At 53.1% G+C, this 14,641-nt stretch overlaps 3 protein-coding genes across 4 annotated transcripts in view; all 3 read right to left on the reverse strand.

Moving 5' to 3' along the window:
- LOC134424629 (protocadherin alpha-C1-like) overlaps nucleotides 1-14,641 on the reverse strand; it is a 209,378-nt gene that overhangs the window by 107,710 nt on the left and 87,027 nt on the right. The gene's annotated exons all lie outside the window — the stretch shown is intronic.
- On the reverse strand, nucleotides 4,846-7,395 carry LOC134424981 (protocadherin alpha-8-like). The gene has a single exon (XM_063169192.1). The coding sequence runs from the start codon at nucleotides 7,393-7,395 to the stop codon at nucleotides 4,846-4,848; it is 2,550 nt and encodes an 849-aa protein (XP_063025262.1).
- LOC134424982 (protocadherin alpha-2-like) lies at nucleotides 10,526-13,230 on the reverse strand. Its single transcript, XM_063169193.1, is given in 2 exon segments — nucleotides 10,526-10,674; nucleotides 10,677-13,230. Coding segments are annotated over 2 exon segments (2,703 nt in total).

Below are 14,641 nucleotides of genomic sequence, written 5' to 3' on the forward strand. Positions count from 1 at the left end.
ATTCTTTCCAAATGTATATATAATAATACTAGCAATGAACACGTCCTTTGAATTATGTTCTCATTCTTCTTCCTTGCAACGATTCCTTCCATTGCTTCTTTTTTCCCACTTCTTCTCCGTCCTTTTTCTTTTCCTGTTTTATCTTTTTTTTTTTCTCTTTCCTTTGTCTTTCTCTCCTCATGATGAAATCTATCACTCCTCTTGTCTGTTGCTGCGTTCTTTGTATCTTCTATTGTGCATTTTCCCCTTAAGAAAATGTTTTAAAAATACCTACACCATCACCTCATGAAGCACAGACATGTCCTTTAGCAACAGGGCACTCCCACCTCTCATTCCTCATGACAGGGAATAGCCTTCTATTCCTCCCCTACCATGCACCTGCAGCTTCCTCTCCCTTCAGGATCCAATCCATGTTTGGAGCCCTCAGTCATCTGAAGGACCCAAGAAATAAATCAACAAAGCAATCACATAGTAGAGAACAGCTTTGTTACATCAGAGAAGAGTCCACCCATGCAGACGTCTAATACAAAAAAGGCTCCAGAGTCCAAGTTATTAAGGGAGTCTCTACTCTACAAAATCAAACCCATCAGAGTCCAGCACGATAATCCTCCAAGAACACTGCAAAATAAAGTATGATGACTCCACATTACCCATTTACCTGGACAGAGAGCAATTCTGACTGACTTAGTTTTCACCTGCAGAGCTATTACAAAATTCACTATGGCATTGTCACTGAAAGCATCCTCTGCATGCCCAGCACATCTACTCCTAGAAAAGCATTAAGGTCACTTCTCCATCTGCCTTTCCTTCCCTCTTCTCACCCTGTGCCAGGAAGCAGCAGAATCAAATGAGAGTGTTCCAGGCCTACTGGAATTTCGATTCAGGCAATATTTAGTTGATCCAAACATACCACAGCTGAACAGGTGATGCATTGAGAGGCTGCATAGAACAGAGGCTAGACAGTGTTAAAGGAATGAAGTAGGAATTTATTAAAAGGCCTTCAAAGGATGCACCTTGTGCAATGCTAGAGCCCAGCCAAGGCTACACCCAAGACGGATGTTGGGTCATGAGTTTTCTCACTTTTATAATTTTTGGTCCGTTTAAATATTGGCGTTAATTGTTCAATTATAGATACAGGTCATGTAGTCCCATCCTCCCAGATTGCTCTCCTAAATTCACTGTTGGTTACACTTCTTGGGCTAGAACCTGCAACATTGTGCTTAGCTGTGGGGCTGGAAAAGGATTGTTTTGTCTGACTGAACTGTGAGGAGAACTTGCTAACACTTCACATGAAGTTCAGAGTTATATACCAATGCAGTACAGAATCTGGAAAATATTAAAATACAGTACAGAATCTGGAAAATATGGAGAATATGTCAGTAAAGCTAAAACTTAAGGCATCACAGGAACCAAAGTACACCTGTCTCTCACACACAGCCTCTTCTGGTAGGAGTAACTCACCTGTAGCATCACTGGTTGCTTCTTCAGAAAAAAACTCCAGGACCAGGAGTACTTGTTTTAATGGACAGTGACCCTCAGTGCCAGCTAGAAAACCAAGACCAGGGAGATGACTGATGCCATGTCCTAAGAAAGGCTGGCAAAATGACACAAATTTCAAAAACTCTTCTTTTTTACCAAGAAAATTTCACATCAAAGACAAGTGATTCAACGCATGGATGGCCAGTCACTTCATAAGCTGTAATATCACAGGGAACAACAGAAAGCAAGAACACAGAAATCTTCTGGAGGTCCTGAGAGGATCCCAGAAGAGCAGCACTATGTGGTGGGCATTTTCACAAGGATTTCTATTGGCACCCTCTATCAAAATGCATGGGAAATGAGATCTCCACAGCTAACCAGACATTCTCCAGTTCCTCCTCAATGCTGCAGGCCGTGTTCTACTCAGCATCTACCTTTCCCTGAGGCAATACTCCTTCCCACCCAAATTCAGGCCCCACACAGGCCCTCACACAGGCCCAGTCTTTATTTAGTGTCATACACAGCAGGACTCCTAAAATATCAAATATTGCTCAACCCCAGCAACATGCCCTGTCTGTAAACCCCGCCCAGCATGTGATCCAGGCCCTTCCTCATCTTCCTTTATGATCACCAAAAAAGATGTACAGGATGTCTAAAAGCTCTTCTCAGCTACATGATCTTCGCCGTGAATTCTTTGCACCTTTTCAGTAACCTTGGGTAGAAAGGCCACAATGTTGCATGTTCATAGAAATTCTGTGATTAGAGCTGTGACAGCTCTGATCCCAGTCCACACAGACCTGTTCCTCCAAGAGAACACAGCAAGTGCCAAAGCACAAGGGCACTCACATTGTCAGCTGTGAGGGAAAGCTTGCACCACATGAACTGAGCTAATCATGCAGGTGTTGGGGTGTTCTTGCAGATATCAGAATGATCCACATGTGACATCAGGACACACCATCTCTACTGAGGCCACTTGTGCAGTGCACAATTAAAAGAAGTTGAGCACATAAAGATTACAACCACATGTAATAAAATAATTCTTTGTGAATCCCACCTGAGGAAGAGGAAGGAATCATCATGGGAAATCTACACCTGGAGAGACTATTACACAAGAATAGCAAGTTGAAGTGTTCCCCTCCCACAACATCTTGAAACCTTGAACCTGAAAAAGCTGTTTCATCACACAACATTCAGCACTCTCCATCTCACCAGCTCTTACTATCACTGCCCAGGGGTCTCTGTGCAAATGCCAAACGGGCCAGGAATGCTGGGGAACAAATCTCGAGCTGTTTGATTTTCCAGCATCATCTCATTAGATGGTTATGACAATGCCAGCAGCTCACATCTCCAGCAGCAGACAAAAATTTAATGTTACAACCTACTTTTAAAGTTTTTTGACCAATCACACAAAGCAAAAGTATATTGACAGTAGTTCCATCCAACCACTATAAGCTCATGTTCCTTCGGTTAAACACTGCTTGCTTATTGCAAATACAATACCTGCTTGTAACCCTTAAAACACAACGCACAGAGCTCCATTATTAATCTTAGAACTTCCTAATATCTCACTAGATATACTTTTCTGTAGCTTAGGGAGTTATTCTAGACAAGTGTTAATATACAAACCATTGTTGTGTTTGTCCTTAATTTCTACTTCTTATATCATTTTTCTGCTGACAAATCTCATGGCTACTGCTTAGCTCTAATCGCAGGTTTGTTGTCTCTGAGGCCTGCCTTTTGCAGCCTTCTCAAAACCCTCTGATGTTAAGGATTCCCACACTTACCAACACATGGCCTACACCAGGCAGGCAGCAGCAGCAGAGACAGTCCCTGGTGGAGAGACTCCTAATTGCAAGGGACACTGTGGGCGTTTCAGTATCACATTCTCATCTCATTACCAGGAGGGCCTCCCACTCCAGACCTTTAGGAAGCAGGAAAGCATCCTCAACAAGAACACTCTTCTGTTCCCATCCTGTCTCAGCCTTTCCTGTACAAATCCTTCACTCTGAGACCCGTTCTGAAGACAGATATATAACCTCATTATATTTTGTTACATGATCCATTGTCTCCCCAAGAATTTTCACTTCCCCACACCAGTCTTTCTGCTGCACATGGTCATCCTTCCCATCAAAAAAATGCCAGGCCCTGCTATATACAACAGACCACAGTTTCCTTTCCTACCACAGGTTCAACGTGACAATGGCTTATGCTTCCCAGCAATGACACACGGTAAAAATCCAGGGACGATATCATCAACACAGTGAATAAGAGATGCTCTGCTGCTGACACCTCATGTTTTGTAATGCTTTTCTACAGGAATATTATTTTCAGAGGTGATGTAGAAACCTCTAAATAGCAATGGCTTTGATTTTGTGCTCCAAGGAAGAAGAAAAACTGCAGCAAGGACATTACTATAATACATGGTATTGCCTGTGTAGGAGAATGCTATTTGAGAATTGGTGGGGAAAGGTGATTCTTGGATTTTGAGGGCTATTTGTTTGTTTGTTCATTAAAGAAGTGAAGATTTCCACATTAAAGTCCTTTTAAGTCTTGATCATTGATGTGACATTTCATGTAAATTTTGAGGACATCAAAAAAAGGACAATGTACTTTACACTACATTTTTGGTCAGAAATGCAAATCCTCAGAACATGCGGAGCAGAAAAACAACAAATATATTTCCCTTTAAACACATACCTCGGGTCACACTCTTCTCCCTGAACGCTTTATACTAAAATAACCAGAGCAACACGATACTTGCTAAAAGATCATAGGAAATCTATTGCCACAACTACCCTATTTTCTAAATGAGTCTCATAACAGAAAGATAATACAAAACTTTTGTCCTTGAATATCCATTTTTTACCTTACATCACGCCTTCACACGACCACATCTAAAGAAGAGGATGCCAGTTTTCAATTAAATAAAAAGAATACTAGCACGGGCAACAATCAGGAAAAGCAAGGGGGGGGGGGGTATGCACAGCGGATGTGAGTCTGTCACCAACCTAGCCTGGCTGTCTTGAACTCCTTCACCCAAATAGGGTGGAAATTATACACATGAGAAATAGAATCCCCTTGCTGTCTGCAAATATCTCATCGCCGGGCAACCCTTGTCGCACAGAAATGTAATTTAACTCTAGAGCAGAACAACACACATTTAGGGGACAAAACCTCACTTGCCTACAGTAACTGCTCGCGAATGCTGCATTAACTATATTCTGGACAACCTCAGAAAGAGCAGGGGTCTCCAGAAAGGTCGCGGTGACGGATGTAAACGTGCGACTGTCATTCTTAAGGACCCGCTAGCTACCCAAGATCCGTAAGCCGTGAGAACGGAGCCCGGGTTCAAACAGTACCTTCTCATTAGGGCGGATAAAAAGGATCAGAGAAGGGAATGAAAGCAGTGGCACTGACCGTGTCGAGGAGAGCGGAGGGCTCCGGCTGCGTGTCCTTGGCTGCAGGAGCGGGCGGCGGCGGAGGGAAGTTGGGGCTGAAAACCATGAGGTCGCTCTTGGCAGCGCCGTCCGCCACGCACAGGCTGCGGCTGTGGCGCTGCGAGTAGGACCAGCTGCCCACTTCGCTGGCGCACACGAGCGTGGTGGGCCCGGGCGCCGAGAGCACGGCCGCCCGCGGCGCCCAGCGCGACGCCCCGTACAGCACCACGGCCAGCAGGAAGAGGCTGGACACGGCGCAGATGGCCACCACCAGCCACACGTTGGTGGCCGCGCTCGCCGCCCCGGCCCCGAGCTCCACGCCCGCCGCCGAGCGCGACACCGCCGCCAACGACGACGAGGATCCCGCGGCCAGCGCCGCCTCGGCGGCCTCGAGCAGCGACACGCTGAGCGTGGCCGTGGCCGAGCGCGCCGGCTCGCCGTGGTCGCGCACGACGATCAGCAGCCTCTGGCGAGGCCCGTCCGCCTCGTCCAGCGCCCGCGCCGTGCTCACCTCGCCGCTGTAGAGCCCCACGCGGAACGGGCCTTTGCCCCGCGGCTCCCACAGCTCGTAGCGCAGCCACGCGTTGTAGCCCGAGTCGGCGTCCACGGCGCGGATCTTGGCCACCACCTGCCCCGCCGGCGCCCCCCACGCCGCCCACGCCCACAGCGTGCCCGACTCCGAGCCCGCCCCCGCCAGCGCCAAAGCCGCCTCCGCCGCCGCCACGCCGCCCGCCTCCGCTGCCGAGCCCGCGGGCGGCAGCAGCGCCGGCGCGTTGTCGTTCTCGTCCAGCACGAACAGCTGCACCGTGGCGTTGCCGCTCAGCGGCGGCTCCCCCGCGTCCACCGCGCGCACCTCGAACTGCAGCACCTGCAGCTCCTCGTAGTCCAAGGGCTGCAGCGCCCACAGACGCCCGCTCTCCGCGTCCACCGACACGTAGCTCGACGCCGGACGCCACACGCTGCCGCCGGATGACGACCCCGCGCCGCCGCCCAGGCCCAGGCCGCCGTCCCACACCGAGTAGCTGACGCGCCCGTTGGCCGCCTCGTCCGGGTCCCGCGCCCACAGCCGCGCCAGCTCCGCGCCCGCCGCGTTGTTCTCCCGCGCCAGCACCGTGTACACGGCCTGCGCGAACGAGGGCGCGTTGTCGTTCACGTCCGACACCGGCACCCGCAGCCCGCGGCTGGCGCGCAGCGCCGGCGCCCCGCCGTCCTCCGCACGCACCTCCACCTCGTACTCCGACACCCGCTCCCGGTCCAGCGCCTCGCGCAGCACCAGCGAGTACGAGCCCGCGAACGTCGCCTCCAGACCGAACGGCGACGCCGGCCACACCCAGCACCGCACGCGACCGTTCTCGCCCGAGTCCCGGTCCGACACGCTCAGCAGGGCCACCACCGTCCCCAACGACGCGTCCTCGGGCACCGGCACCGACAGCGACGTCACCCACACCTCCGGCGCGTTGTCGTTCACGTCCAACACCTCCAGCACCACCTTGCAGTGACCCGACAGCGGGGGTGTCCCTTTATCAGTTGCCCGAATGTTTAGGGCGTATAAATTAACTCCCTCGAAATCCAGGGCGCCCGTCAGTCTGATTTCCCCAGTGTTTGTATCAATGCTGAATAAATCTGAGCCAGAGGGAGGAACAATAGTATCAATTTCATAATTCACATCTTTGTTACTTCCTTCATCCACGTCCGTGGCGTTCATCTGCACTACTAGAGTTCCTTGTATGGAGTCCTCAGACAAATGTACATTATACACGGACTGGTTGAACTGGGGCGCGTTGTCATTTGCATCCAACACGAAGACCACCAGCTCCATTGTCCCCGTCAGAGACGGCCGACCCCCGTCTGTCGCCGTCAGCACCACGCGGTGCACGGGAATCGTCTCGCGGTCCAGAGATTTCGTGAGTACCAGAAAGAGGGATTTACTGCGAGAGTTACTGTTTTCTTCCTCTATTATAAAATGTTCGCTGGGGCTGAGTGTGTAGGTGAGCTGCGCATTCACTCCGATATCCGCATCCGACGCGCCCTCCAGCGGGAAATGAGACCCCAGCAAAGACGATTCCGCGATGCTGAGGTTTTTCCGGGCGGCGGGGAAGACGGGGGCATTGTCGTTGATGTCGGTGACCTCCAGCTGCACATGGAAGACGCGCAGCGGCCGCTCCAGCAGCACCTCCAGCCGCAGCGCGCACGGCGCGCTCTTGCCGCACAGCTCCTCCCGGTCCAGCCGCGAGCTCACCAGCAGCGCGCCGCTCGCCCCGCTCACCTCCACGCTCGCCCGCCGGCCCGGCGCCACCAGCCGCAGCCGCCGCGCCTCCGCCTCGCCCGCCTCCAGGCCCAGGTCCTGCGCCAGACGGCCCACCACCGTGCCGGCCTTGGCTTCCTCCGGCACCGAGTAGCGCACCTGCCCGCCCGACAGCGCCCAGGCCGCCTGCAGCACCAGCACCCGCAGTACCGCCGCACAACAACGCTCGCCCATCCTTCCTGCCGCTCTGCCCGCCGCCGCCGCTCTGCCTGCCGGCCCCGGCCCGGGCCCCGCACGGCTCCCCGCCGCCGCCCGCACGCACCGGCTCTGCTGCCCGGCCCGAGCCGCCCCCCCGCGCTCACAGCCGGGCTCTCCGCCGCACCGGGGCGGAGCCGCCCACACGGACCCGTTCCTGAGCCTGCAGCGACACCGTGCGCTGCTCCACTGCCTCACACGGTCTGCGACAGCGCCTGTGCCTCCGCTCCGTCATGGCCGTCTCCTCTGCTCTTTCTTGTTACAGTGCTCCTTTTATATTTTATCCTTTGGACTTTTACTGCTGCTCTCTTCTTACCCATTCATGTATCTCGCGTGCCGCATCCAGCGCCGCCCAGCAAACAAAAGTATTCGGATCCACCAGCTCTAATTACCTGATATCAGAGCTGAAATGCACAACTGTAACCGAGGAAGAGCCTGTTGACAACCAGCTCCGGCCAGCGCTTTGAGTCAATGTCCGTGAGTAATCCTGATTTAAAATTTCTTCTCTTCGTCATCTTCCATTCTTAATTCTCTCCTTGTGCCATTCTTTCTTAGAATGTTCTGTTTTCCTTTCTCTTCTTCTTTTCCTTCTTTTTTTCTCTCCTTTGTCACCTTCTTCCTTTTTCGTGTATAGTGGTAGTGTCCGTGAATTGCCAGTAAACTCATTTATAGATTGTCCCTTTCTCTCTCTCTTCTAATACTTTCTTTTTTCCTTCTCTTTCTCTATATCCATCTTTCCTTCCTTCAGTGCAATCTTCTTGCTTTCAATTTTCTTCCATTTCCATCCTCTGTTCACTTTTCCCTTACCAAGAAGAGAACCGCCTTATCATCTCTTCAACATTCTTGACATATTGTAGCAACACATTCTTTGGTAAAAGCTGTCATTCCTTTTCCCTTTTGACTTCAAGGAAGCGTTCAGACAAGGCATGGCAGCATGCCCCAAATTTCAAAAAGCTTCTCATTGACAAACAGTGTTCTACATCAAAATCAAGTAATTAAAGGGACGCAGGGCAGACGTCTTCACAAGCAGCAATACCAGAAAGAACAGTGTCCTAAGAGATGCAGAACTTCTGGATGTCCTGAAAGGATTCCAGAAGAGCAGCATTGTGGTGTCGTGGGATCGTCCTCACGATATTCTACTGTGATCCTGTATCTCACACCCTGGGAACTGGGATCTCCACAACTAGGCAGACATTCTCTATTCCCTCCCCAAACCCCAAAGACAAACTTCTCTTCTGTACCCCATGGCTGTACAAACACACCAAGTGCTGCAAATCCATTCTGTTCCTCTTTGACTTTTCACTTATGCCAGGATGCTTTGTGCCTTTTCAGCGATAGCAGATAAATACAGAGTTCGCAAACGTTCTGTAATTGGAGTAGTGAACAATATTGATCCCAATCCCCACAGACCTTCTTCTTCAAGAGATCACACTAAAAACACAAGTGCACTCAAAATGTTAACCGGATGAGAGAATTTCAAGAATATAAAACCAGAGTTGGGCTGCTCTGTAGATGTGGAGGTTTGATGTGTACATTCAGACACCAGAATAAGCCATGTGTGATCACAGGACTCACCATCTCTACCCAGACTGATTGTGTAAGACCACAAGAAGGGGAAGAATAGCACCACATTAAACACATCTCTTCAACTGCCCTTAAAAATCATCTCTGAAAAGATGAAACACAGACCACCATGGTAAGAGCTGTGGAAGCTGCTATAAATACCCTACAATACATATGGCAAGCAGTTTGTAGTGCCACCTTCCCACAACAACACCCCCAAAACAGCAGCAAAAATGTACATCAGTCTGCATGTACCCAACACATTCCCTGTGTCAGGCCAGAGGTAGCACAAGAGCTGTCTCTGATGGAGATACTCACAACCTCAAAGGACTCTGTGGCCATTTCAGTACCATGTATTATCTCAAGATGCAGAAGGTCTGCAACATCAGATGCTTAGAACAGAGAAATGATCCTGGGCAGAAACACTCTGGTCCCATCATGACTCCTGCTTTCGTCTAAGCATCTCCATTCCCCAGTCTCTAACATTCTCTAGAAAATGATACAATTCTCATTCCTGTCCTCCTATTGTATGACTCATTGTCTCACAAATGATTTCAGGTTCCCTCAGAGGAGGCTTCCCAGGGCTCAAGGTCACCTTTCAAACCAGGACATGGCCAGGACCCGCTCAGTGTCACTGCCACATTCACCTCTCTGACAAGGCAAAATTTTCTTTCCTACCTCAAGTGACAATCAGACTTTGTTTAAACCTAAAGTTTAAGACTCAAATTAGTCTAAATTAGTCTTTAGTCTAAAGGTTTCCCAGCAATGAGAACACTGTAAAATCCACAGAGATGGCATCACATACATGGTCTGGCAGACTCTGCAGGTGCATCGCAAGCTCTGGTTGTGAGACCCGAGACCAATATTTACTGGAGCAATCATGTTGGGACAGCTCTCATGGCAAAGGACACTTGATGTAATGCTGAGAGAGAACAAGAAACACGATGATGAGCTTATCAATACAGTGGCTGTGTACTGTGTAGAAGAAATTTTTATGTTGTCATTATTTTGAAGATGATTTATACAGAACTTTTAAAGGTGTTCCAAATGTAAATATTGAAAAAATGCACCAAAAAAGAAGAGGCCAGTGTCCATCAGGAAACCTGTTCATCCGGGAATGCAAATTACCAAATACACCTAACAAAAACTGAAAGGGAAAAATGCTATGAAAAGGCCACAAAGCCTTCCCAGTTTCCATAATGACATGAGGACAGAAGTCCAAGTGATCACCTTGGTTCCATCTCTTGTAGAGAACAAATGACAGAACATGAGGCCAGAGAAGAAACAACACGTGATACCACCACGGTCAGCAGTCAGCAACGGCAATGAGGAGAATAAACAGTGCCTTACAGATGGTCTTCGCCACAACCTAACCTGCACACCCTCAGCAAGCTCGGGTGGAAAATCTACACAACCAGCAAGAAGGAGCGTTGTCTCCAAAACTGAAACTTCGAGGACAGCTCTAATCACGATCAGCAGGCATTTCATTCTAGAGCAGAACAATTCTTTTCCACAGCTACAAATTTCAAGTGCATACCCCGAAGGGTTACAGAGATACTCTCCCTCTTAAAGGACGAGGCAGAAAATACAAAGGTGCAATTAACACATCTAAGCACCCATTGACTTCAAAATGCGGGGGCGGAGTCCGGCTAATAACGGAAAGAGTTTGGGAAACGAGAGACAAGGGGCAAAGGGGGACAGAATAGAGGCGAGCAAAGCAGTGGCACTGACCGTGTCGAGGAGAGTGGAGGGCTCCGGCTGCGTGTCCTTGGCTGCAGGAGCGGGCGGCGGCGGAGGGAAGTTGGGGCTGAAAACCATGAGGTCGCTCTTGGCAGCGCCGTCCGCCACGCACAGGCTGCGGCTGTGGCGCTGCGAGTAGGACCAGCTGCCCACTTCGCTGGCGCACACGAGCGTCGTGGGCCCGGGCGCCGAGAGCACGGCCGCCCGCGGCGCCCAGCGCGACGCCCCGTACAGCACCACGGCCAGCAGGAAGAGGCTGGACACGGCGCAGATGGCCACCACCAGCCACACGTTGGTGGCCGCGCTCGCCGCCCCGGCCCCGAGTTCCACGCCCGCCGCCGAGCGCGACACCGCCGACAACGACGACGACGACGACGAGGATCCCGCGGCCAGCGCCGCCTCGGCGGCCTCGAGCAGCGACACGCTGAGCGTGGCCGTGGCCGAGCGCGCCGGCTCGCCGTGGTCGCGCACGACGATCAGCAGCCTCTGGCGAGGCCCGTCCGCCTCGTCCAGCGCCCGCGCCGTGCTCACCTCGCCGCTGTAGAGCCCCACGCGGAACGGGCCCTTGCCCCGCGGCTCCCACAGCTCGTAGCGCAGCCACGCGTTGTAGCCCGAGTCGGCGTCCACGGCGCGGATCTTGGCCACCACCTGCCCCGCCGGCGCCCCCCACGCCGCCCACGCCCACAGCGTGCCCGACTCCGAGCCCGCCCCCGCCAGCGCCACCGCCGCCTCCGCCGCCGCCGCGCCGCCCGCCTCCGCTGCTGAGCCTGCGGGCGGCAGCAGCGCCGGCGCGTTGTCGTTCTCGTCCAGCACGAACAGCTGCACCGTGGCGTTGCCGCTCAGCGGCGGCTCCCCCGCGTCCACCGCGCGCACCTCGAACTGCAGCACCTGCAGCTCCTCGTAGTCCAAGGGCTGCAGCGCCCACAGACGCCCGCTCTCCGCGTCCACCGACACGTAGCTCGACGCCGGACGCCACCCAACGCCCGACGACGAGGTGCCCGCGGCCCCGCCGCCGCCGCCCAGGCCCAGGCCGCCGTCCCACACCGAGTAGCTGACGCGCCCGTTGGCCGCCTCGTCCGGGTCCCGCGCCCACAGCCGCGCCAGCTCCGCGCCCGCCGCGTTGTTCTCCCGCGCCAGCACCGTGTACACGGCCTGCGCGAACGAGGGCGCGTTGTCGTTCACGTCCGACACCGGCACCCGCAGCCCGCGGCTGGCGCGCAGCGCCGGCGCCCCGCCGTCCTCCGCACGCACCTCCACCTCGTACTCCGACACCCGCTCCCGGTCCAGCGCCTCGCGCAGCACCAGCGAGTACGAGCCCGCGAATGTCGCCTCCAGACCGAACGGCGACGCCGGCCACACCCAGCACCGCACGCGACCGTTCTCCCCCGAGTCCCGGTCCGACACGCTCAGCAGGGCCACCACCGTCCCCAACGACGCGTCCTCGGGCACCGGCACCGACAGCGACGTCACCCACACCTCCGGCGCGTTGTCGTTCATGTCCAGAACCTTCAGATCCACGCTGCAGTGACCCGAAAGCGAGGGTGTTCCTTTATCTCTTGCTTCTATCTCTAAGTCATATGACTGAGTGTCCTCGAAATCCAATTCCCCGGCAGTCCGTATTTCCCCAGATTTTTCGTCAATTTTGAAAAGGTCCTGAATTTTGGCAGAAACCGCATCGCTAAAAGAATAATATATGTCTTGATTAATTCCCTCATCATTGTCTGTCGCTTTTAGCTGGAAAAACACAGTCCCAGGGGTCGTATTTTCCGGTAACTGCACTTTATACAACGACTGGTTGAACTGGGGCGCATTGTCGTTCACATCCAGCACCGAGATTACCAGCTCCATTGTCCCCGACAAAGACGGCCGGCCCCCGTCACTCGCTGTCAGCACCAAACGGTGCACGGGAATTGTCTCGCGGTCCAGAGGTTTCGTTAATACGAGCAGTACGGAGATTTTATTTTCGTCCTTGGCTTTCACTTCCAAGCTAAAATGCTCGCTGGGGCTGAGTGTGTAGGTGAGCTGTGCGTTCACTCCGATATCCGCATCCGACGCGCCCTCCAGCGGGAATCGAGACCCGGGCAGAGTGGTCCATTCCGCGATACTGAGGTTTTTTCGGGCGGCGGGGAAGACGGGGGCATTGTCGTTGATGTCGGTGACCTCCAGCTGCACATGGAAGACGCGCAGCGGCCGCTCCAGCAGCACCTCCAGGCGCAGCGCGCACGGCGCGCTCTTGCCGCACAGCTCCTCCCGGTCCAGCCGCGAGCTCACCAGCAGCGCGCCGCTCGCCCCGCTCACCTCCACGCTCGCCCGCCGGCCCGGCGCCACCAGCCGCAGCCGCCGCGCCTCCGCCTCGCCCGCCTCTAGGCCCAGGTCCTGCGCCAGACGGCCCACCACCGTGCCGGCCTTGGCTTCCTCCGGCACCGAGTAGCGCACCTGCCCGCCCGACAGCGCCCAGGCCGCCTGCAGCACCAGCACCCGCACCACCGCCAAACAACAACGCTCCACCATCCTTCCTGCCGCTCTGCCCGCCGCCGCCGCTCTGCCTGCCGGCCCCGGCCCGGGCCCCGCACGGCTCCCCGCCGCCGCCCGCCCGGACGCACCGGCTCTGCTGCCCGGCCCGAGCCGCCCCCCCGCGCTCACAGCCGGGCTCTCCGCCGCACCGGGGCGGAGCCGCCCACACGGACCCGTTCCTGAGCCTGCAGCGACACCTTGCGCTGCTCCGCCGCCTCACACGCTCCGTGACAGCGCCTGTGCACCCGTTCCGTTCAGGCCATCACCTCTGCCGTCTCTTCCTCTGTGCTCCTCCTATTTTTCTTCTCTCCTTTTCTTTATCGCTTGCTATTTGCTTGCATAGATTCATTTCCTTCCCTCCTCTTCTGCTTCCTTTCTTCTATCCGTTTTTTCTCTGGTTTTCATCGGTTTGCCTTTCCTTCCCTTTCCTACTCTCTCCTCTTTACTCTTCCTGTTCTTTTCTATTGTTTCCTCTCCACATTGTCTTTTGCTTTATTGCCCTGCCCTAATCTTTAAGCCATTTTACTTTCCTTTCTTATCCTCGCGCTTCTTTACCCCCTCCGATAATTCGCCAGTTGCCTTCTGCGCCGCGGCGGAGACCATCAAATCTCACCTATCAGCGGTAGTTATGGTATATCAGCGACAATTATGGTCTATCAGCGCCGGGGCACGGCTGTTCCAGAGCAGCTCCTCTCAGCGAGCAAATATAAGGTCGGTGCCTGCTGATCGGATCCTTTATCTTCCTTCTTTTTGTTTCCATTCTCTTCTTTCTCTTTTACTTCCTTGCTCCCTTTCTTTCTTTTTTTTTGTACAGTCGCCTTCCTTAATATATCCTTTTCTCCTTCATTATCTTCTGCTATTCTTTCTCTTCTTTTTTCTCTCTTTCTCTTCTATTTCCGGGTTCTCTTTCACTATGTCTTCTTCATGGTCTTAACAGTCATATTTTTTACTTCCTCTTTCTCATTTTCTTTCCTTACACCAATGTGCTTCTATTTCCTTTATTAATATTCTTTCCGAATGTTTATATAACACTCGAAATGAGCAGGTCCTTTGGAAAAAGTTCTCATTCCTCTTCCTTGCAACGGTTCCTTCCATTCTTGCTTTTATTCCACTTCTTGTTTGTCCTCGTTCCTTTTTCTTTTCTTATTTTTTTCCTTTGTTTTTTCTTTCTCTCCTCGTTGTGAAGTCATTCCATCCCCTCGTCTGTTGCAGCCGTCCTTGTATCTTCTATTACATATTTTCTCCTTAAGGAAATGTTTTAAAAATAGCTACACCACCACGTCATGAAGCACAGACATATGTCCTTTAGCAACAGGGCACTCCCACCTCTCATTCCTCATGACAGGGAATAGCCTTCTATTCCTCCCCTACCAAGCACGTGCAACTTCCTCTCCCTTCAGGATCCAAT

This window comes from Melospiza melodia, chromosome 14 (assembly GCF_035770615.1).
Source record: "Melospiza melodia melodia isolate bMelMel2 chromosome 14, bMelMel2.pri, whole genome shotgun sequence".
Lineage (NCBI taxonomy): Eukaryota > Metazoa > Chordata > Aves > Passeriformes > Passerellidae > Melospiza > Melospiza melodia.